We start from the raw sequence: 23,155 nt of genomic DNA on the forward strand, positions 1-23,155 counted from the left end.
CGGTGGTCACCGCTCCATTTCTGTGGCTCGTTTGCTGAGTCTGAGTGTAGGTGCCTGGCTGACACCTGGTGTGCCCATGGGCAGACTCAGCCCTGGCCTTTCCTCCGTTCCTGGCTGACCTCACACTCGAGGGCTGTGTGGGGACGCTGGTGTCACTGGGCACACAGACACACCGCAGCCTGTGGGTTAACCCCTTGCCGTGGAGCACCAGGCAGTTTCTCATGGTGGCTGCCGCAGCGCAGCTGGGCATACGTTCCATGGTTTCCTGTGAACACATTCGTGGGTGGGATCCCTGAGTGAGAGGGGACACGTGTTAGACTTCAGGCAAAACCCAAGTCACGCCGCAGAGCTGTTTCCTAGTTTTAATCCCCGCTGTCTGTCCCAATGGCTGGGATTTAATCCCCGCTGTCTGTCCCAACTCTCCTGAGTTCTTTGTCTCTGCTGGTGAGACGGGTGTGGGCTGGTACTTCACGGCAGACCTCAGCTGGCCTGTCCCTGGGCTCGTTGGCACAGGTGCTTTGCCCTCTGGGAAACACCTGTCTTGTGCCCTCTTATCTGTCGTGTGGTTTTGGTTACTGCTCTGTAGCTCTGTCCCTGCTGCTGACCAGGTAGGTGGGGTGGGGTCATCCCCAGCAGGAGCCTGTGTGGTGTTGGGGGCAGGGCTGGTCGTCATCCCCAGCAGGAGCCTGCGTGGTCTTGGGGGCAGGTGGCCACACTGCCCAGGGCCTTCCACCAGGGGGGCAGCCTGTATCACTCCCCTCTCCCTGACAAGCCACTCACAGATGCCAGCCTGGAAGGGTGGGAGCCGCTCCCAGTCCCAGGTGGGCCACATCCCGGCTACACAGAATGACTCTCGTCCTGTCCCTGTGAGTGTGCACGTGGCCTCTCCCAGGTGGCCCTTGGTTGCAGCGTGATGTTCCCTTGGCTTCCTCCTTCAGTCTTCCTTCAAACGTCATGTCCTGCCCACAATAGGTGGTCTCCGCAGTGCCTGCCAGCCTCCCTCCCCAGCCCCCCACTCGCCCACCTGCGCCCCCCTGCCAGCCCTCCACCCACCCACCTGATGGCTATGCTCATCCCTCTGTGCCTGGCCTGAGGTGAGGCCAAGGCAGGTGGGCTATGGCACGAAGCTTAGCACTCAGGCCTAATGAGCAGTGTTTGGTTTGGGGTTTTCAGCTTGGTTTTGTGGTTGGGGGTTTAGCAGACCGCACTGCTGGGGCAGTGATTCCCATCCTGCCTGTGTTTGCCGTGTTTTCAGTTCCGCTCCTGGGAGTGTTGGTCACGTGGCCTTGCAAGGTATTGACAAGCGTTCAGGAGCCCTGGCCTCGTTGGCAGGGCTGGCTTGTTGGGAGTGGGTGTGCTTAGGGAGCTTGGTGGGTGCACCCAGATGTCACGACAAGATGCCGGTCTCCCTCAGTCCGAGGACCCAACACCGCCGGCTTCGTTGGCGACCACCTTCTAGCTGCCCTTCTGCAGGCCTCGGGGCCTGGGTGCTGGGAGCCCACTCAGTGCCCTGAGCATGGAGGCGGTGCATGACCTCTGCATGTCTGTTGCTTGTCGCTCTAGGAAGGACAGCGTGTCCAGTCTGCAGGCTGCTCTGGTCTCTGCTCAGGGTCAGGCCGTGATGGCACGGACTCTCTAGCTGTCACCTCGGCACCTGTGTCCCTGGTGCTTCTGCACAGAGGTGGCTGCTGGCACGTAAGATAGTGGCCTCACAATTCTCTTGCTGCCTCTGTTTTCACTGTTTTCTGGGAAAGGTGTATGACTGCTTCTGTCCCTGCACGGCGTGTCCTAGACTGATGCTGCTCAGGAGGCATCCACGCGGGAACCCTGGCAGGCTGCTCACCATGCTTCTGGCATTGAGGCCAGGGGCACACGGCAGTGATGAGGGCCTGGGAACCCAGCCCTGGGTGCTGGCGGGCAGCTCCAGACTTCAGTCTGCTGCCTGTTTCGCGGTGGCGTCATGGAGATGTAACATGCCAGCTGCACTGGTCAGGCTGGGAGGGTGGCCACCCCTGAGCTCCTGCCTGCGTCACTGGGACCTGGCCTGGCCCTGCTGTTGTCCCTGGTCAGGAGCCTCCCTTGCATCTCTGTCCTGGGGTGGGCCAGGCCCCCGGGGAGGATCCTAGAGACCCGTTTAGGGGACAGTGGTCAGGGGGCGTCAGGGGTTTTCCTGATGTTGCCCTGTTGGAAATGTCATCTCCATAGCTCCCTCCAGAGTATGAGCTTGGCGGGAGGGCGTGCATTGTACTCCTTGTGCCAGGGGTGTGAAAACTCCATCAGGAACGTTTCTGCACCCTTGATTGCATTGTTGCTTCCAGCCGCAGGCTCAGGGGTGGACTTCCCACTGTGTGTCCCAGCACTCCACCCCCTCCCCGGGCCGCCTCGCAGCCTTCGAGGCCTCAGGCAGGGGGCCTGCTCAGGCAGTGGGGTGGTAGGGGCAGTGGAGAGGGGCAGCGGGAGGCCCACTCACAACTGCTTTCTGTCTTGTCTTGAAGGCTCAGCTGTCGCAGGCCCTGGAGGAGCTGGGAGGCCAGAAGCAACGAGCAGACATGGTGAGTCTCTTGGTGGTGGTCTCCGTGGCCACAGGGAGCCCAGGACGTGGGGAGCTTCAGAGCCTGGGCGCAGAAGGAATCATATCCCTGTCAGGCGCAACCCTGCGGGTCCCTGATGGTCACAGGGTGTCCCCTCGCAGAAATGCGGGAGGGGATGGGACAGGCATGGGGCTTGGAAGCTGGAGCCTGGCCCCCAGGGACTCTGATGTGGGGACCCCAGTGCCCTTTCTGCTCTGCTTCCTGACCTGCTTGACATGGAGCCAGCGTGAAAACCCTTGTGATCCCCGCTTGACCCCCATGGCCAGGTGGTCATTCGGTAGTACCCTGGCTCTGGGCCCATGGCAGCCCCACCTCATAGGGTGTGCAGACAGACACCCACCTGACCCTGCAGCACGCTTTGCCCTGCTGAGCACTAGGTGTGCTCCTTGGCCGGGTGGCCTTGTGGCCGTATGCTGCCTTCTTGGACCACGTTCCCCCAGATGGGCCGCCTGTGGGGCTGGGTGGGCTGTGGGCAGGTACCACTGACCCTGGCCTGGGCGCCCCGCACCAAGAGAGGCTTCCTTACCACCATCAGGGGACAGACAGCATGGCTTTTAACACATCTTTGTCCCATACGAGCTGTAGGCCCTGCCTCCTGCTCTGGCCCGTGGTCTGCTCTCTGTGGGGACCCAGCCAGCAGGCTCATAAGGAGGCCACAGGGCACATGTGAGGTGCTATGGGGGCAGCTCTGCCCCAGGCCACACGCCAGCTCGTTGGGGTTGGGGCGGGCTCAGGGACTCACATCACAGGTCAGGGTTCCTGGTGTGCAGTCATCAGTTGTCAGCTCCCGACCTTGAGCATGTTGCCTTTACCTGTAACACAGGAGTGGGCTACGGGTTGGCGTGTCTGGTCCTTGGGTATGTTTCATCCGTCCTACAGCCGCCCCCACCGCCTCAGGCTATCCAGCTGTGCCTTATTGCCACTGCCACTGTCTCCGTAGTAGAGGGCGGGGCCAAGCTGACCTGAAACCTGCCCCCTCGTGAGGCAGGGGCCTGGGGATGGGAGGGGATGAGGCCCAGGCACCAGCGCCCAGGAGCCTGAGGCTGGCTGTGCTCAGAGCCCCTAACTGGCGGGGTGCATGGTGGGCATCGGTCAGACCGGCCGTGCCACAGGTAGACACAGTTTAGTTAGAGTGTGAGGCCAGAGGTCAAGGATGGCGGGATGGCCTGGGCAGTGGGTAGGGGAGTCCCCCGTGGGATGGGAAGATTGGGGAGGGCAAGCCAGGAGATAAGCTGAGATGCTGTTGGCTGTTGGGTGCCTAGGCCTGGGGGTATGAGCTCCCACGTTGAAGCTCTCGAGGCTCCTGGCATGGGTGGGTCCTCTGGAGCCAGCCAACCTAGCCAGAAAGGCAGAGCCTGAGGTTCGAGCCCTGTTGGGCTGCTCCAGCACTGGGACGTGCGGCCCCACTTGCCAGGAGCAGGGAGGCAGCCCCGCAGCACTGTCCTGATGCTGCGCACGTGCTCTTCGATCTGTAAGTCAGCCCATTCTTTCCGCCATGAGGGCCTGAGGGCACATCCGGTCCCCGCAGTGTCTGAGTTCTCCGCAGGGGCCGTCACTGTTGGCCGAGGGGAACCACCATGCTCCATGTACAGGCTTCGCCCTCGTCTGGCAGGGCCTGGCGGGGGTGCCTGCCTCCGGTGAGCCTGGGGTAGGAAGCTTTGTAAACTGCACGGCCTAGCTCGTGTGTGTGGGCATGACTAACAGACTGTGGGTGGAGGACAAGCCCAGGGCTGCAGTTCGGCCTGCCTGGTTTCTAGACCTGTGGGGTGGGGGTGGGGGGAAGAAAGCCAGGGGGAGACCCTGACATGTGGGTCAACATGCATCGTTCCCTCGGCTTTGGCGGGAAATGTGCCCTAGGGCATGTGTCCATGCCGTGCACACAGACAGGCGGAATGAAGATGGAGTCATGCCAAGCGCAGGCCCAGCTCTCCTTCCCTGGCTCCTCAGGGTTTGGAAAGGGCAGCAGCTCCCACGGTGGAGCCGCAGGGGCCGCCGAGTCTCATCATGGGGATACCCGGGGGACGTGGGGCTGGAGGGCAGCTTTCCCGCCTGTGTGTTCCCTTGTTTTCTGCCCATGACGTTTCTTTTCATTGTGTAAAGCTCCCTTGAGCCCTGACATACTGAAGCCCGGTTCCACCTCTAGACCAATTAGCCTGGAACTCGTGGGGTGGGGGGCCTACTTGTGCCCAGGTGCTGCTGACGTCAGCCAGGGCGGTCGGCGCTCTAGACCTGGCGCCCCTGCCTCTGCTCAGGGGCCCCTCCCCAGCGCTGCGGGGCCTTTGGGGAACACGCTCGTTGGGGAGCTTTGGGTGAAACGTCCCCGTGGCTCCAGACCTGCAGAGCCGGGCAGGCAGGTGGGGACCCGGCTCTTCCCCCAGTGTGCTCCCGGCTGGAGCCTGGAGGTGCCAGTGCTTGGTACACATAGGCGGGAGGTCTAAGGGGCGCTAGCTCCTTCAGAGCTGGGCTGTGGCTGGCGGCCGCCTCCTGGTCGTCTTGAGCTTGTGTCCTGCTTGTTTCTCTTCTCTCTCTGCTTCCCGCCTAGCAGCAGCACCCAGTGGAGTAGAGCAGGCCTCCCTCAGAGGCCCCGGGCCCTCCTCTTCCTCCATCCTCCCTGGCAGCACCTCTGCGCTGTGAGGCAGTGAGCCCAGGTGGGCCCCCAGCCCATGAGGAAGTGGGTCCGGCCCTGCTGGAAACCTTATTTGGTGTGGCAGTTCGAAGGCAGGGTCCGTGGCCAGAGCTCCCTGTGACATGGGGACCAAACCACTGTGGGTCTTGCTCTGTGACCCTCAGCCTGTTTGGGGGACAGTTGTGGCAATGGGTGTGACGGAGGGCACCTCTCACCGCAGGAAGATGTGCCCCCCAGCCTCTGTCCAGGTGGGTTGGGGACAGCCTGGTTCCTGTGCCACCTGTCCCAGCCTGCTGTCTCTGGGTCCTAAGTTGATTCACTATTTAGGAGAAGAGAGAAAAAAGAATATAAACATCTGTAGGTAATTGCGGATGACAAGACCAGGACAGTTTGCCTTTCTGTTATTAATTAGCAAATGTATGCTAATTAGGAAGCACGGCAGAATTCAGTCTTTTCTCTTTAAATGTAATTAATATCACAAGGAAAGATGTCCTGGGCCATAGTTGTATTGTTAACATCCCTCACCCTAATTAGACATGGCCAGTGGTGGCTGGAGAAATGAGCTTTTTGATTATAACTATGAAAATCCCTCTAATATTTTATGTACTCCAGGGAGCAGGAAGTGAAGATTTATTTTCCGATTTAAGGGGAATGATATTACCCCTCACGACTCTGGGTAATGATGCTGTCGTCTGCCTTGAGTACCGTGTCCCCTTCTGGCTCCTGTGGGCTTGCACTGGCCAGCGTAGGCCCGTGGTGGGTCAGCCACGAAGGGCTCTGGCAGGAGAAGTTCCATCCATGCACTGGTTGCAGCAGATGCTCCTGGGGTGTGCATGGTGTGGCCACATCCCAGCAGGACAGGCCCGTCATCCAGGGCTGAGGGGCGTCCACGAGGCTGCAGCCCTTGGCCTCCATGCGGCCTCTCCCAGCCTGCGGCTTCCATCCAGAGCACCAGCTGCGGCTCCGAGGGGCTGGTGCACAGATGGCCAGAGATACCGGTGAGCAGCGATTTTCAGCTCTACGGAGGGGCTGTGCACCCTAGCGTGTGCCTTGCTGATGTGTGTGGGACCGTGAGAGCAGTGGGGAGGAGTCGTGTGCACTCCCATTGTTCAGTGCTGGCAGCCGGCATCCGTATGTGCCTGCCGCCCGAGAACCAGGCCTTATCGCAGCCTGCCAGCGTTGTCAGCTGCCTTCCGGAAAATTCTTACAAGAATCTCCTGGTTCTGTGACTGACAGTGACTCGTTTCTCGTCCCGGATCCATCCTGCCACGCAACCAAGCCCAGGTTGGAAGATTACCCCGCCTCCACCAGAGAACTTTGTCTGTGGTGGGGGAGTCACACAGGCTCATGGGGGACGTCATGCAGGGACCCAGGGCTGGTGACAGCCTCGGATTTTGGCCAGCCTGTTCCCTCGCAGGGTTCTGCGCACATAGAACAGTGTCTGACTGTGTCACCTGCTGCTGAAGCCCAGCATGCTGGCGGCATGCCTAGGTGTCCTGTATGCTCGGGGTAGCCGGTGCGGGAGGTGGGCCTCCCCTGAAGATAGTGGGGCTGCTGGCCGGCTGGCGGCCCTGAGTGGTAGTGCTGCCTCGTCCACACCCAAGCCACGTCCCGGGTGTCTTCGGGTGCCCAGTGCCTGGCACGGAGTGAGCGCTCGACGTGCAGTGGGGTCGACATGGGGTGAGCATCTGCAGGCTGGTTGGTTCTCGAGTGCCCCAAATACCCATGGTGAGGGTTCAGTTTATTACTGCACACTCTGCTGGTGTGATGGGGAGCCAGGCACTGTTCCAACAGCTCTGCACACGTCCACTCTCGGAGCCCTGCTAGGTGGCCCTGTTGTCACACCCCCCTAACTCAGCAGGAGGCAGAGGCCTGGGTCCCAGTGAGTTCCAGCTCTAGTGGCTTTGCTGCCGGCACACACCTCTGCCTGGGCCTTCAGGACTCCCAAGTGTGTGGGAATGTCCCTTGTGTTCCTGACTGCACTGACCCATGTGAGTACAGGCCATGGGGTCAGCGTCCCCATCTGGGAAGTGTCCGATGCCCAGAGCTTTGTGTCCCTTCCAGAATGGCTCTGCTGAGTGCTGGCCCCCAGGGAAGAGTGCCTGGGGTGGCTCTGTGGGAGCCAGGAAGCCATTTGTAGGGATGGAGGGAAAAGGGCCTAATGAAGTATATGCAGAAGTTAGCGTCGAGCTGACCTAAAGTGTACAGGGCTGCCCCTGAGAGCAGAGTCCCCAGCAGGCGCCTAGGGGTTCCGGGTAATGGAGGGACATGAGCTGGTTTCCAGCTGCTGTCCCTTGATGGCTGCCTTCGGGCAGGGCTCACGAGAGCATGGAGCTGGCTGCCCTTGCTGCACTGGCTCGTCTGTCCCCCGAGCCCCAGGATGTGGGAGTCCAGAGTCCAGCCCTGGGTCCCTTCCTCCTCAAGGTGCTCCCCATTGGACCCTGGCAAAGGCCAGCCTGGGGCTCTCTGCCTTTGGCCACAAAGGTCCCGCATCTTAAGATGTAGCTCCTAAGGGAGAGACAGGGTTGCACGCCTCCCCGGACAGCTCTGCATGCTGGTGGTAAAAAGGTCGGATTTGGCGAATGTTTCCTTAACACGACACTTCGCGGTGGCCGTTTGGACTTTCCACGCCTTTCCACATGCATGTGTTCACTGAGGCCCCTGCCGTGCTCTGTGCACTGCTTCCCTCACCCTTCTGTGTCTCCCCATGCTGTTTCTGCCTCTCGGAATGTGTTCCTGTCTCGCGGGCTTGAGTTTTCCCTCAGCATCGAGCTAAACATCCTCTGCCTCCCCCAATTGCTGTCCCTTCATAGGACACGTTGCCCTCCCATTCCATGCTCATTGTGGGTGCAGGATTGTCATCACAGCCGTCATCCTCACCGTGGCCCTGCTTGGGATCATGCCGTGGCCACCGAGTGTGGAGCACTCGCATGTGCTGGACACACGCTCACTGTTGTACTGGACCATGTCTTGGAGTCCTTGCTGCAGACCCTCCTATGATCTGGCCATGACCCGATGGGGGGACAGATGCAGTGAGTGGCTGGGCGGGTGGCAGGCCGGTGGGCACTGTGGAGTGGGTCCAAGCCAGCTGTTTTTCGTGGACAGTGCCATCCTGCAGGGCCAAGCCCGGGACTTGGGTTTAAAGTACCGAGCGACTAGAGGCGGACTCGGAAGCATCCTGTGCTGCTGGGCCTCTCGTCTGGGGTGGAGACTTTTTGGTTTTGCCAGGATTGCAAGGACCTAACAAGAGGTTGGTGATTTATTACCTTAAAAAGATCCGTTTGCATCTTAGGGACACTGTCCTGAGAAGATGGTTTCTTAGCCTAGGAAATAAATGTCTAATGGTATAATTTCTGGTTCTTAATTGGATCTCTACACAAAAGGAGAAGAAAACTCCCCAGTGTGGAGGGAGCACTTTGGTTTGGTCCTGTCTGGAGCAGAGGAACGTGCAGTTCCCAGAGCTGTAGCATGTTGAGTGACTGGCAAGGCCTGACCTCTCCGAGTTTTCTGTCCCGGCTGAAGCTCGGACTTAGCTCGTCAGGTCAGAGGAATCCTGCCATCTTGTGCTCATAGACTCTGTGCAGTACTGACCTCCCATCCGTGATACCGGCCGTGGCTCAGTCCCCACGGTCTTCACGGCCTTCGCTGGAGCTTGGTCCCTTGTTCCCATGCGTCTTACACACTTCTTGTTAGGCCTCTCCCCAGGTGTTTGATCATTTCCATTTTTCTCACGTTGCTCTCAGCCCTAGCTGACAGCCCCATGCTCACCACGAGCCTTCGGGGCCTCTCCCGGGGCTGAGGGGCTGAGAGAAGGCAGGCACTCCAGATGAGGAGATGGAACCTTCCCACAGGCCCCAGCCTACACAGTTGAGACACAGTGAGAATCTGGAATAGCCAAAGATTGAAATTGGTTAATTTATCTTTAAAAAAACCACGGGGTTCCTTCCAGCCAGGGGAATTCTCCACAGTAGACCTTGTCGTGCTTGTCCCATTCTAAGGACAGTGTTTCTGTTTCCTCTTAAATGTCTCACGTCTCTGCAATGACCCTCTCTGGACTAGCTCCTTCTCAACTACCAGGTCTTACCATGTCCATGCTACGTCATTTTGCTGCTTACCGTTTTATCAAATCCGCTGTGGTTCCCCTCCCACACGTCCGCTGCGCGCCCTGCCGGTGTGTTCCCGAGGAGCTGGGTCAGATGTGATCCTAGCCATAGTGCCCACGGTCCTCTGCAGGGGCTCAGCTGACCTGGATTCTGCCCGCCAGGGTCTGGCCGCTGCTTCCTTTGGCCCTCGGCCTGACGGGGAGGCTTGTGTGGTGACCATGGCCGCCCTGCTCCTCTGGAGTCAGGCTTTTCACGCTGCCTCCCTGACTGGGAAGCGTGGGAACGTGGGTGTCCTGGTGCCCCCGGGTGAGCCCCATAAGGAAGAGCTTAGCTGGGGCATTCAGCAGCATCCATGACATCACCTGTGGAGACATGAAGGGGCCCAGAGTCCTCAGAGCTGTGCCACATTTTCTGGAGAGGGGGTTTCCGTTCTCCTGGGTTTTTCCTGGACTTTCTGACAGTCTCGCCTCCCGGTGTTAACAGCCGCTGTCCTGCAGGGGGCGTCCTCACTGGAACCCTCTAGCAGCACCTGGATGCCTCCTTCCGCATGTTCCTGGGGTAGGCGTCCCACTCTGTGGAGCTGGGCCTGGGGCAGCAGAACCTTCTCTAGGGACCCAGTGGACGTGAGCTGCCTGTGCTGCCTCCTGATCTGGACAGCATTTGTCTTCGTTTCCGGTTTGGTTTTTCCAGCCGAAACACCGGATTTCTCCAAGTGTGTCTCTGGGGCCTTTCTGTCTTCTCTCACCATGTGCCTGTCACCTGCTGCTGGGCTGCCCTGGCCAGTGCAGTGTCTCTGGCTCTGAGAGTAATGGCCCCTGGGGCGCTGTCCAGCCTGCCTGCTGGGTCCTCTTTCTTAGCAGGTGTGCCGGCGTAGGGGGCAGCTCCTGGAGGGTGGGCACTGTGCTTGCACATGCTCTCCACCTTGGCTGCTTTGTCTGAGGCATAGGCAGGCATGTACCAGCCCAGGTGACCAGCTGTGCTCATGAGAAAATGCCCAGGAGAGCCACCGGAGACTGCCTGTGGCCTCTGGCCTGTCACATCAGGTGTGTCCCTCTGGAAGGGATGGAACATGATGAGGGCATTCTGTTTCGGCCCCCTCGCCCGTCCCCAGGAAGCAGCAGCCACCACAGGGAGCTTCCTGGATGCATGATGGGCCAGAGCTGAGCAGAAAAATGGCCTTTGACCAGGATTCCCACTCTGACCTCAGCGTTGTCTCTTCTCTGGGACATCTGAGTCACCTACCCTGACTGGGCTCTGGGGAAAAGCCCAGTTTGAACAGTTTGAATCCTGGGACGCAGCAGGCCTTGGCTCCGTCAGTACCACCTGTGGTTCTTGGCCCAGGGGGGCCCTCGTGTGTCCCGGGAGCAAGTGATGGAACAGACGAGGGGTTCGAGCATCCTTCCTCTGGCGCTCCCCAGCGCTGGGTTCATTTGGACCGTGTCGAGGGAGAGGCACATTTTCCCGCTCCTCCTGTTGGTTGTGGCCTCATGAAACCAGGTAAGGCCCTTGGGATCAAACTGTGTATCCTCCCAAATTAAACTGAAATACACAGTCTCTATTTAAAGGTTATACTGTACTAGCAAGCCAGCCTTGAGTACCATTAGTATTAAAGTTTAATGACGCTTCGGAGCTGTGAGTGAGCCTGGCAGGCCAGGCCTCCTTGCAAGGAGGGAGGGACTTTGTCACCAGAGGAAACAGGCAGGTCAGAGGCTAGTCCACGCTGACCCTGGTATGCTGCCGTGGAGGTCTGTGCCTGGTGCTTTGGGCCGCTCCGGCACTCCGCTCTCATCTGCTTCTGCTCAGGGTCCAGACCCCCAGAGAGCTCCACCTGGAAGTGTTCATCAGCCCCCCACCCTCTGGGTCTCACGCTCGGAGGTGAGTTCTGTATGAGACCGCACTCTGGGGGCTCTGCAGCCGGACTATCAGAAGAAAGGGAGAGAAGACACAGATTACTAGCATCAGGAATGAGAGAGGGGGCAGGAACGCTTGTCACTGTCCTGGTGGGTGTGAGGTGCATGTCGCTGTAGTTTTGGTTTGCGTTTCCCTGATGGCTAGTGATGTGGATGGAGCATTTCCTCACATGCCTGTTGGCCGTTTGTATATTTTCTTTGGAGAAATGTGCTTTCAGATCCTTTATCCATTTTTAAGTTTTTAAAATCTTTTTATTGAGTTGCAAGACTTCTCTAGGGGTTCTTCATAAATTATAGATACTGGGTCCTCATCAGATAAGTGATTTGTGGGTTGTTCCCTCTAGAGAATGTCTTTTGGTGTGCACACGGTTTTGCCTTTTGTACATTTTGTCTTTTGTTTTTTTATTTTGTCATTTGGTGTTCTTGGTGTCATATCTAAGAAACTGTTACCATATCCAGGGTTGTAAAAGATTTACTTCTGTGTTTCCTTCTAGGAGTTTTGTGGTTTTAGCTCTTACACTTAGGTTTTAATCGTTCTGATGGTGTGAGGTAGGGGTCCCCCTTCCTTCTTTTGCCTGTGGACATCCAGTGGTCACGGCACCATCTGTTCAAGGACTGTTGTCTCCCTACAGAAAGTGTCAGTACCCTTGTTGACGATCATTTGAATGTCTTTTGGTGTGCACACGGTTTTGATGCTTGGCTTTATTTCTGGATTTCCGTTTGGATCCCTTGGTATGCGTGTTGGCCCTTCATCAGCACCATGCTGTTTTGGTTACTGTCACATTGTGGTAAGTTTTGAAAGTAGTAAATGTGAATCTTCCAACCTTCTTCTTTTTCACATTGATCTTGGCTGTTGGGGTCTTTGTAATTCCATATCAATTTTAGTATCCGCTTTCCCATTTCTGCAAAAAACACTGAGGATTTTGACAGGAGTTGCATTGAATCTACGGATCACTTTGAGGAAGATTGCCGTCTTGGACGGCATTAAGTCTTTCAACCCAGGAACACAGAATGTCTTTCCATTTATTCAGGCTTACTTTCTTCTGTTTTAGCAGTGTTTTCTAGTTTTCAGTGTGTGTGTACTCCCTCCTTGGTTACACTTACAAGTTTTTTTATTGTCTTTGATGCTCTTGTGAATGGAATTGGTTTCTTTGTTGATTGTTCACTGCTGGGCACTGCCAATGTTTGTGTGTTGGTCTTGTTTCCTGCCGCTTTGCCAAATTCTTTTAACTCCAGTAGTTTTTGTGAATTCTGTAGGATTTTCAATTTATGAGATCATGTCATCTGTGAGTAGAGATTGCTTTACTGCTTCCTTTCCAATTGGAGGTCTTTTGTTTCTTGTTCTTGCCTAACGGCTCCTGCTGGAGCTCCAGTGCCATGTCGAATAGCAGTGCTGGAAGTAGGCATCCTTGTTTTGTTCTTGATCTTAGGGGGAAGCTGTGCGTCCTTTCCCACAGAGGATGATGTGAGCCGTGGGTGTCAGTGAATGCCCTTTATCGGCTTGGGGAAGTTCCCTTCTACTCCTACTTGATTGAATGTTTTATAATGAAAGGGTGTTGGATTTTTGTCAAGTGCTTTTTCTGCCTCAGTTGTGATGATAGTGAGTTTTTTTTCCTTCATTCTGTTAATGTGGTACATTGCATTAATTGATTTTTGTATGTCGAGCCATTCTTGCATTCCTGGTAGAAAGCCCACTTGGTCATAGTGTGTGACTTTCAGGTGCCGACAGTGGGGCTAGCTGCTGGTTTGTTGAGGTTTTGTATGCCTGGGTTCATAAGGGCTCTTGGTCTTAGTTTCCTTTTCATGTGGTGCCTTCTCTGGGTGTAGTTTTGGGGTTATGCTGGCCTCATAGAGGAAACTGAGAAGCATTCCTCCTCTTTAACTGCTTGGAAGAATTTGGAAATTCTGTGTTAATTTTTTTACATGATTGGTAGCACCAGGACCAGTGAAGCCATCTGGTCCTGGGCATGTCTTTGGTACTCATTGAGCGTCCTCGCTTGTCACGGGTCTGTTCAGATTTTCTACTTCTTCTAGAGTCAGTTTTGGTGTTTGTGCATTTCTAGGAGTTGGTCTGACTTGTCCATGTGGCCTGACTGTTGGTGGACAGCTGCTCTAGGACACTCTGAACATCCTTCTTACTTGCTAAGGTCAGCAGCAGTGACTCTGCTCCCCTTTCTGCCATTGGCAGATGGGCCCTTATCTCTCCCTCTATCAGTCTAGCTAACGTTTGACGGTTTGTTCAGCTTCACTTCTCGGTTGCCATGATTTTTCTTTTCCATGAAAGGGTTTTCCCATTGACTTGGACTTGCCTTGTTTCCATTGACCTTCTCATGTAACTCACCTGTTCTCTCTACTTTCCGGTGGTTTCTTCATCCCTGAGGGGAACAGTTTGATTCTGGTGTGCCTCGCTGCACTTTGCGGTGTCGGCTGTGTTTGGGGTTTCTGCGCTTCTGAGCTCCATGGACTTGCTGTCCTCATCCTTTGTGAGTGTCTAGTTACCCACAGTTGGGGTACTGGGACTAGTGCCCCAGGCCACATTTGCTCTTCTCCTTTCTGAAAATTGTCTCATTGTGAATCGTTCCTGTGGCTGTGTCTCCAGCCTCCCTGACCTAATCTTCCAGCACAATGACCTGTGCATTTTTATTTCCAGCATTGCTGTTTACGTTTCTACAAAGTTTGCCTCGGTCTTCCTTTTTCCCCGTGTGTATCTACTTGATGTTTGAAAGTATGGCATCCAGTTATGTGGACTGTTTCAAAGTCGTTCTGTGCTCATTCTAACATCTGCGTTGGGTGGATGCCAGAGACCCATGTGAGCTTCGTTCAGGGATGCAGCGAGGCTCCTTAGAAGTGGTCGAGTGGTCCAATCTGCTGGGTGGCATCTTGATGACATTCTGGGCTGCTCTGGGTCAGCGCTAGTTCTGGGGCTAATTATCACCAGGACTGGGCCTCGGCCTTCTGGGGTGCTCTGCTGGGTGCCCCATGAGTGAGGGGCTTTGGAGTCTGGCTGGACAGAGCAGGTGCTCTTCCCTCTCGTCCCTTCTCCTGGTTTAGTCTTCGATCCGGGGGTCTTTCCTGTCCTGCATCTGCCTGTCAGGGTTGTGCCACGTACTTTTGGGGGACCCTGCATGCGCCCTGCTCCATGGAGTCTGGCTGCCACTGTCACCCCGCGCTCCTCACTCTGCCTCCTCAGCAGGGATAGCAGGCTGGGACAGCCAGCAGGCCTGCCTCATGCTTTCCAGCCTTCCAGTCTTCCAGAGGCGGCCCTGACGGTGGAAGCCTCTGGCCCAGCTCTTCCCTCTAGCCTATTGTACACCAGGCCTCACTTAGAGCACTGGGCATTTTTTCCAGAAGGTGCCAGGGCATATGTCATTGATTCAGAGTCTTCTGTGAACATAGATTTGCAGAAAATCACACTTGATGTACTGAGTACTTCCTGATACCAGGGCCTTTGCCTGATTGTCCGGGGCTAGGGTCAACTTAGGCCTGTTCCCTGGCCTGGTCAGGGCTCTTTCCCGTCCCTGTGGCTGTGTGGATGGGACCTCAGTCTGTAGGCTGTGGCCCCAGCTCCCATCCTGGCTTCCGGGTGCTGAGTATCCCAGCTGGTGGGATACTCCACCCTGGCGGCCCAGCGTCCCCACCAGGGTGGAGACGGGAGTGCTGGTGTGAGCTCTGCCTGGGAGGCCAGCCAGCCTTTGTTGTATTAATCTCCGGCTTGTCGAGGGGATTTTCACTTGTGTATGAATATTCCATTAATCTCTGCAGACTGATGGGAGGATGAGTAGTAACTTTGAGAAGTGGTGGGGCCTCCTGAGCCGTGACCTACTCCAGAGACCTTTTCCTGTCCTGTGTCCTCCTGCCCTGTGGACACCACACTCTCACCCTGCTGCTCCCCTTCTTCCCACGTCAGACTGATGGGGATTGGCGGCCGGTTGGTGGTCTGGAGTTCTGACCACACAGGGTCCACGTGGATGTCTGGGGCGGCTCCAGCCTGTACTTGCCTCCGTGACTTGAGCGAGTGGGGTCTCTGATGTGAGGATCTCAGTGGTTGATTGCCCATGTGTCCATGTTCTCCATGCCTCCGTGCCTTTGCCCCCGCTGTTCCTGCGTCTCTCTTCCACCCGGGACAGTCCCTGTCCTTGAAGCTGCGCATGTCTGTGTTCAGCTGCGTCCGAGGTGACGGCGTGGTTTCTCAGCAGGCACGTCTTTCTGCCTGCATAGACTGTTCAGTATCAGATGTTGTACTGCGACCTTCCTGCCAGAGGTGGAGGGTTAGGGCCTAGCCAGGGCTCTTGCCCCTTCGACAAGAGCCTTTTCTTGGACCCTTTGGTTCTCCGTAGCCGTGTGGGGCTTGGAGGCTGCTGGCGGCTGCTGTGCACACGGGTTCAGGGCGTCCCCCTCGATGCTGGGTGGGGGCTCCATAGGTGCCACCCCTGCTGCCCCCTCTGGGAACGGAGTTGACGTAGATGGGACAGATGGGACATTCAGGCACATGGTTGGTTTGTGGGCCTTTTGTAGTTTTGCTTCCTACCACGAGCACATCACCAGACTGTCATGATTCTGTCACTGGCACCCTTGACAGCGGGTGACTCTTACGGCCCTTGCTTTCCCAGCTGCTTTGGAAATGCCCATAGTCAGTAGCAGTCTCAATATCAGACGAAGGGCAAGGAAAAGAACAGTAATCAATGAGAACAGTACCCCTACATGTCAGCATGTGTGCACGTGTGGACGTTGACCGTCCGGTGAGAGTGGGGCTTGTGTCCAGAGCTGTTGGGGACATGGCCACGTGGCATGCTGTGCCGGTGCTCCAAGGCCATGCCCTTGCCATGGCAATGCAGGTTTCTCATGTGATAGCCAGTTTTTGTGTTGTGACCAGGAGTGTCCTCGTCCCGCCCTCACGGTGGGAGGCTTCCCACAGACTCCGTTGCCGCCGAGAGCATGCGGGGAGCCTATGCACTGCTCTGTCGAAGCGTGGGGTCCGCGTGTGTCAGAGTCACCACTTGGTGTCCCTACAAGCTTGGGCAGCACCCTTAAAATCGATGCCATGTGCTGGGGGTTCCTGTGTGTCCTGTGCTCGGGGGTTCCCTTGTGTCCTGCCTGCGGCAGGGGGTGCCCTCAGCTGCTGTGCCAGGCTGGCAACCTCCCCAGCGAGAACCTGGCACAGAAGCCCCACAGACCCTCCAGCCACGTGGGGCTGGGCCCCACCACCTGGGGGTTGCAGTCCTGGGAGTTAGCGGTGGGGAGCCAGTGGCCCTGTCACTACCGGGGGCTGGCAAGCCCCCTACTTCTGGACCTGGGCTTACCTCTGCCTACCCCCACCTCTGGTCAGGAGAGTGGTGGGGCCAGCTGTGGGGCTGCTGGGGCAGGCGTCCTGTAGACGGTGTGCCTGTCAGCTCTTGGGCCTCTGTCCTGGCTGACTTGTCCCTCATCAGCAGGGAGAGGGGTGTCCAGCATGGGGCAGCAGACCAGCCCACTGCTGTCTTGAAGTAAATGCACTTAGAGCAAAGTGACTGTGCCCATTTGTGTGCCTGTCGCCTGGGGCTGCCTGTGTGCGAGGCAGCAGCCGGGCCTTCATGCTGTGAGTGGGCTTGATCCATGCCAGTGCGGGGGCCTGGCTTCTAGGGCTCTGTGCTAGAACCGGAGCTCTGCCGGTGTTTGCGAAGATGCCCTGATGTGTGGACACCTGGCCCCCTGAGGAGGCACAGCCCCCTGGGAGGCAGGTGGGGGGTGTCCAGGGACCCCAGATCCCCAGACCCTGGCTGTGGGTTGGCCGGCAGAAGTCCCAAGGGCAGCATTTCCCGGTGCTCTCCACTGTCTGCGCGTGTCTGCCCAAGAAGTGTGAGACTTTCCTGGGGGCCCGTTGAACCAGTGTCTTTCCTGTGGTCTGAGGTCAGGGCTGAGAGTTCCAGGCAACCCCAAATTCATTCAGCAATAGGGTGAGGACCAGGTTCATGCTTCTGGCCCCTGTGAGGGCCTGGAGGTCGGTGCTGGGCCTGGTGGGAGCAGCCTCTCCAGAACTCAGCATTCCTGGGGCAGAAAGCCAGAGGGACAGTAAGGACCTGTGGTTGGGGCACGTGCTGCGTGTGAACCGCTGACTGCGGTTGGCCGTTGAAAATAAAGGCTCGACTGGGTGGCCTGTCCTTTGGTGGATGCTGGCCTGGGCTCTGAGCCAATAAATGGGTATTTTTAGTGGTTCCGTACTGTTTGAGTTAGTGACATGTACACGTGGTATGAAGTGAGGTTCTGGAAAGAAGGCAAGATGGTAATGCTCAGCCGTCTTCCCGCCCAGTAGGCCTTTGTGCTGGAGGCTGCTGGTGTCCCCAGGGTCTTGTGTGCAGGCTGGGAGGTTCTGTGCCGCCTGACTTCCTCCTCGGGCAGCCTCAGAGTGGAGCCGTCAAGTCTTGGGCAGTTCATGGCCTTGGCGTCAGGGTGAGTGGTAGGCTCTGTTTCCCTCATCATCGGAGCCAGGGAGGCTGGGGGTGGAGGGTCCTTTGGCCAGGCCCAGGGCGACTGGCGCCTGACCCTCTGCAGGGCTGCCTCCCCAGTCCCCATGCGTGTTAGGTTCCGGGTTTGACACGAAAGTTGCAGGGGGTGTCAGCCCGCCTTGGCTTTGGAGGAAGGTTGACCTCCTTGGCCTCAGCGTGCTTGGCTAGGCAGTGAGAAGCAGCAGCCTCCAGGGGTGCCGTGGGCGGGGCTGGCACATCTGACTTCCCCAGGGGCACCCCCGTTTATGAGCACAGTCTGCCAGTAGCCGGGTTCCCTGGGCGTTAGAGTCGTTTGGAGCTGGTGCTGCTGGTAATTATGCCTGTTAATTTGGAGAGTGAGCCCAAGAAAGGAATATAAATTTGCGTATTAACTTCAGAGGTTGGAAAGGCAGAGCAGTGTCTGTCTGGGACACACATGTGGAGATGAAGCAGGGAGCTTTGCGGAGGGGCTCCCTCGGGCCGTTGTGAGCCCAGGACCTCATCCAGGCTGTGCCTGGCTTGTTGAGCTGGGCCTTATCACACATGCTGCCTCGGTCCACGTGTCTACAGACAGCCCCTCTGAGGGACCCCCTTCCGAGCAGACCTGGGAGCTGGCCGTGGTCCTGGAATGGCTCGCAGAGCAGCCCTCGTGGTTTTGTCACTTAGCAAGTCTCTCAGAAGATGCAATCCAATTAGTCCTGTGTTCTTTTTTTCTCTAAACCAACTCCAAACACAGATTTTTCTCAGTCAAGTATGAAATAGGTAGTTGCAGACAGCAATATTAATGCATTTCCAATTTTCACTTCTTCCAGTGCCAACTCCTAGCAGCGTGGCTTCTCCTGTGCCTCCGAGCGAGCCAGGGCTGGGCCTGAGGGTGGAGGAGGGAGGTGCTGCGGGTGGGCGCTGGGCACCCTTCAGAGGAGTGGCTGTGTGGCACCATGGGGATGGGGCTCCGGCTCTAGCATGTGCCGGGCCCTAGAATGGGCGCTTTCCTCTCGGTCTTCTCGCTTCCTGCTCAGACTTCAGGAATAGGAGGTTCTGTCCCCACTTTACAGATGAGAACATTGAGGTTCAGCCTGTATGTGAACAAGCCCAGGGGCTCCCGCACAGTGTAGTGTGAACCCCCCAGAAGAGGGGCCCGGGAGAGAGGCTGTTCCCAGGCACCTGCAGTAGCACTGCTCACATCTCTCCTCCCACAGCCCCTTTCAAACCCAACTGGTTTCCTTCCTTTTAAATGCCGATGCGTTTAAGTAGTTTCTGAAATTGGGTGTCTGGTGGGTAAAGAAGTTCCAGGTCTCTCTCCCTCCTGGATGGCGTGCTTCCTTGCATCTTTACCTGGGATCCACCCCCTACCCTGTGCTGTCCTGGTGGGGCCTGGCCCGTCCACGTTCCCACGGCTGTCCTGCTCTGGACCACGCACGCAAGGGACGCACCAGGCCTGGGCGTGTACTGGTCAGCCGTGTGCCCTGGGCCCCTGCCCGTGGGCCTGGCCTGCCTCCTGCACCCCGGCTGAGCTGGGAATCGGGTAAAGAGGTGACAGCAGTGTGTCCACCTTCAGGGGTTCCCAGGCTGGTGGGAAAGGAGAGTAACACACTGGAAGCGAACGGCTCAGCAGCACATGGGGCCTGGCACTCCCCTCTCGGGAGGACTGGTGGGGAAGGTAGCCTTTGAGGTAGGTGTGGATGGTGGCAGGGGACTGACCGGCAGACAGATACCATGTGTCTTGTGTGCCGGCCACTGTCCCGGGATGGGGAGCTGGGGCGGGGCAGGCTTTCCTAGGGCTGAGGCAGTTCCTCGTGGGCCTCAGCACATGTGGCCTGTAGCCCTCGGAGGCCTGTGGTGTCGGGCCCCGGCAGGGTGGGAGAGGGTGAAGTGGAAAGCCTATTAGTTAGGAGTCAAGCTTACAAGTTAAAAGGGCCTGTTTGGCCTTGAACACTGTGGCATAAGTCAGCAGTTCTTCCTCCTTTCCTGGAAATTGTCCAAAAGTACCAAGAAGAATAAAAGCCAAAAAAGGCAAACCTAAATTTGGGCCAAACAGAACTTCAGCTAAAGCCCAAGCCCCTAACGGGAGGGAGCTGGCTGGCAGCGGAGGCGGTGGCGGGGCGTGGGGGACGGAGCCCTGCAGTGAAGCTGCTCAGAGAGAACACTGCTGGAAGGAGCAGCCCCGTAGACCAGCTCCGCTGCCAGGGCACGGCCTCAGCAGGAGGTGGAGATGAGAGCTTGTGGCTTCCCCTCTTGCAGAGAGAAGTTGGGAGGGTGCATGGGACTCAGAGCCACCTGGTCAGATTTGGAAGAAGAGAAGGCACCCTGTCCTTTCTGCAGTGTGGTCCTTTTGCACAAAGCTGGATTGAATGAAAATCTCCTTCACCAATGAGTAATAAAGGCAACATCACACAGTTTTGTAAAACCCAAATGTTTTGTAGAAAAGCAATAACAGAAAAAAGAATTTCACAGAAAAAATTAACAACCCGACCTTGAGCAGGTGAAAACTGTGAACATTTTGCCAGGAATCTGGGAGTGTCCGTGGGGCCGGAGCAGAGGCTTAGCTGCAGCTGGGGGGCCTGAGGGCCGCGGTGTGTATCTACGAGGAGCGGCGGCCACAGCTGACTGCACGGGCCTGGAAGACTGAAACCAGCGTGGGGGGTCAGGAAATAGGGCCAGGCAGTTGCTGTGGGTTCTGTAAACGCGGAGTTCATGGGTTTCATGGAAATTCTCTGGAAGGGAGCAGACAGGAGTGGTCATGGTAGTGGCAGTGTTCCCACCGTGGTAGCTGAAGGTTAAAGCATTTGAAGTTAATGTCGTGTAGCGAGAGCACTTTTAACTGTTGAAAGTGAGCAGTGAGAAGGGTCACACTTCCATTGCAGGAGGCGAACAGGGACTGTCAAAAGCAGAACAGTGTAGGTATTATGTCAAAGGAAGAGTTACAAAAGCAACCACTAGAACAGAGAGATACAGACTCATTCCACACAAAAAAGTAAACAGGATCATGATACATCATCGACGTTCAGAAAGAGCAGAAATGGGGAGAGATTCGGGGAAGTCCTCAAGGACATCAGCAGGAGAGTTTGACTTTGTGACACCTGGTATTTCGAATGGACCAAGAGTAGTGATGGAAGGAACAGTCTGTTTTAGATAAAGCCCTCAGCGCCAAAACTAAAGAATGCTGTTTATAAACTGCTCATGGGAAACATTCGCCAGAATTCACTGTATATTGACGATAGGAAAACCTTCCTGAGCTCAAACAGGCAGAACTAATGCAGACACGCACCTGCTCATGACATGATGAATTTGAGATTATGAACAAAACAAAACAAAAATGAAACAGAACCCAAGCCTCTGTCTTCAGCATTTCTTGGGTCGGAAGTGCACAGAATCTAGAAAACACGTTTCAGAGCCTGTGGGAAGCAGAGCGGGCTTGAGAAGAAAAATCACGGATTAAATATTTATATTATTGAGCAGGAAAGCGTGAATAGAGATAGATTAAAGACTCCGATCAAGAACTCAGGAAAGGAAAACAAAATAAGCCCTAGTAAAGCGAAAAGTAGGAATTCGTGAAGATCAAAGCAGAAGTTAATAAGAAAGTGAAAAATAGTGGAAATAATAAATCCAAGTGCTTGTGCCCCAAAATAAAGTTAGTTAAATGCATGAATCATTCACAGTCCCAGTGAAAAATGAGCAGACATACCCCCCACACACATGAGGACTGAGGATAATCAGTTTCTGGCAGGGAGGGCGTGTGGGAGTCCCCCTGGTGCCCGGCCCCCTGGTCCTGCTCGGAGGTGCCCTGCAGGTGTGGGCCCACATGGCCACAGAGCCGGCCGCGGCTCCTGCACTGGACCATGTTTGAGCTGCACCTCGGGGGTGGCGGAGACAGAGCAAACATGGAAGTCAGTCTAAAAAGAATAGACGGAAGTACCACAGCAGTACTCACTCTGGACACGACTGAAACGTTAAGGAGACTGAATACACAGTCTGCACATTGGCTGCTCCTGCCCTCCCCCAGCAAGAGGTAACAGAGAACAGTTGCCTCGGGTTGAGGCAGTTTGGGGGAGATTCTGTGGGGCCGACAGAGCACAGACCCCGTGTATGCCACGCGTGCTGACCGAGCATGGTGAGAGAGGCTCTTGAGAGGTGAGCGACAGCTGTGCTGCGTGGCCGTCATGTTCGCGGGAGCCCAGGCTGTGGATGCCACCCTGAGCGCCGGGCCCACAGGTCAGGCAGGGAGCCAGCAGGCCCAGGGCGGGCCCCACAATTCCCCCCATCCCCGCGCTGGGCTGCCAGCTTTTGTTTTAGGGCAAATATTTGCCGTAAAGGAATTTAAACCCAACATTTGTCTTAATAAAACGAGAACATATGGATAATTTCTCGACATGATAGAGTGTGTCTATTTCAACCTCGAACTGACATGCTGTGGAGGAAGATACGGGCTTCCGCTCCAGGGCTGCCGCGGACAGGCACAGGATGCCCAGGGCTCCAGGCGCCCAGGCGCAGACTCGGGCTGGCAGAGGGAGGCTGCTGCTCGCGCCTCGGACGTGACCGTGTGCCGGACTTGCCCACTGAGACGGCCGCAGCAGCCCACGGTCATGAGGCTGGGGACAGGGTTACCGCGCAGGACTTCTCAGACCCGCACGTCCAGACACGAGCTAGGTAAGAAAATGCACCATGTACAACAGCAGCACCGCAGGGCACCCACAAGCCCCAGGCCCGCTCCCGGTGTGGGGTGCATGGGGCTGACGGCACCCCCTCATGCGCTGACTTCCCGGTCTGTGCATTTACCACAACCCCAGTGTTTCCTACAAAGGTTGGTTTTTTGTTTTGTTGAGATGGTTGAGGGGAGGGCTGGGGCGGGTGAGAGAAAGTACCCTGGAATTGTTGTGGATAGAAGGGCAGAGGAAGAGGACATGAGAGGCAGATGCGGAACTCGCTGACAGTGTGGAGTCGGACGTCGGCGGGTGGCCGTCGCTCCTCAGCATCCTCGTACAGGGACGTCGGGACTGGTAGGTCGGCCACAGGAGGAACCCTGCGAGGGGACCAGCGCATCCAAGAGCCACATGCTGCATCATGGATTCCATGCTGTTGGGTGGGAAGCAGCTGAAACCTCTGTCCGTGGAGACGGGTCAGCGAGAAACTGGAGGCCCGTGCGGCGGGGTTCTGTGGGGCCACAGACATGAACCGGGAGGCGCGCTCCACACCAGTTTGGAAATCTCTCCCAAATAGATTAGGTGAGAAAGCCAGAGTACAAGACAAGGTGAGGCTGTCTTAGCGTTTTTCTAACAGTGAATAAAGAGAGAAATGAGGGGAAGTACCGGGTCTTGCTTGCTGGCGGGAGCACATGCTTTTCCTGGAGCCGCACGGCCGGACGGCTCCGCGGGGCTGCAGCTAGTGTCAGGGTGACCACGGAGCTTTGCAGAGGCCTCTGGGCTGTGTACCTGTTGTGTCCCACCTTTGAACCTCGGGTCCCGAG

General features: G+C 56.7%; 1 protein-coding gene across 5 annotated transcripts in view; it reads left to right on the top strand.

Annotated features, from left to right (window-relative positions):
- The window catches only part of LOC111145738 (mitotic arrest deficient 1 like 1), a 329,575-nt gene that overhangs the window by 191,796 nt on the left and 114,624 nt on the right, over positions 1 to 23,155 (top strand). For all 5 annotated transcript variants that reach the window (XM_022500905.1, XM_022500908.1, XM_022500909.1 and 2 more), the window contains one exon: positions 2,496 to 2,552. In XM_022500905.1, the coding sequence (XP_022356613.1) occupies positions 2,496 to 2,552 (57 nt within the window). The remainder of the gene's footprint in view (positions 1 to 2,495; positions 2,553 to 23,155) is intronic.

The sequence above is a fragment of the Enhydra lutris genome, unplaced genomic scaffold (genome assembly GCF_002288905.1).
Source record: "Enhydra lutris kenyoni isolate GAN:26980312 unplaced genomic scaffold, ASM228890v2 scaffoldscaffold13, whole genome shotgun sequence".
Classification (NCBI taxonomy): domain Eukaryota; kingdom Metazoa; phylum Chordata; class Mammalia; order Carnivora; family Mustelidae; genus Enhydra; species Enhydra lutris.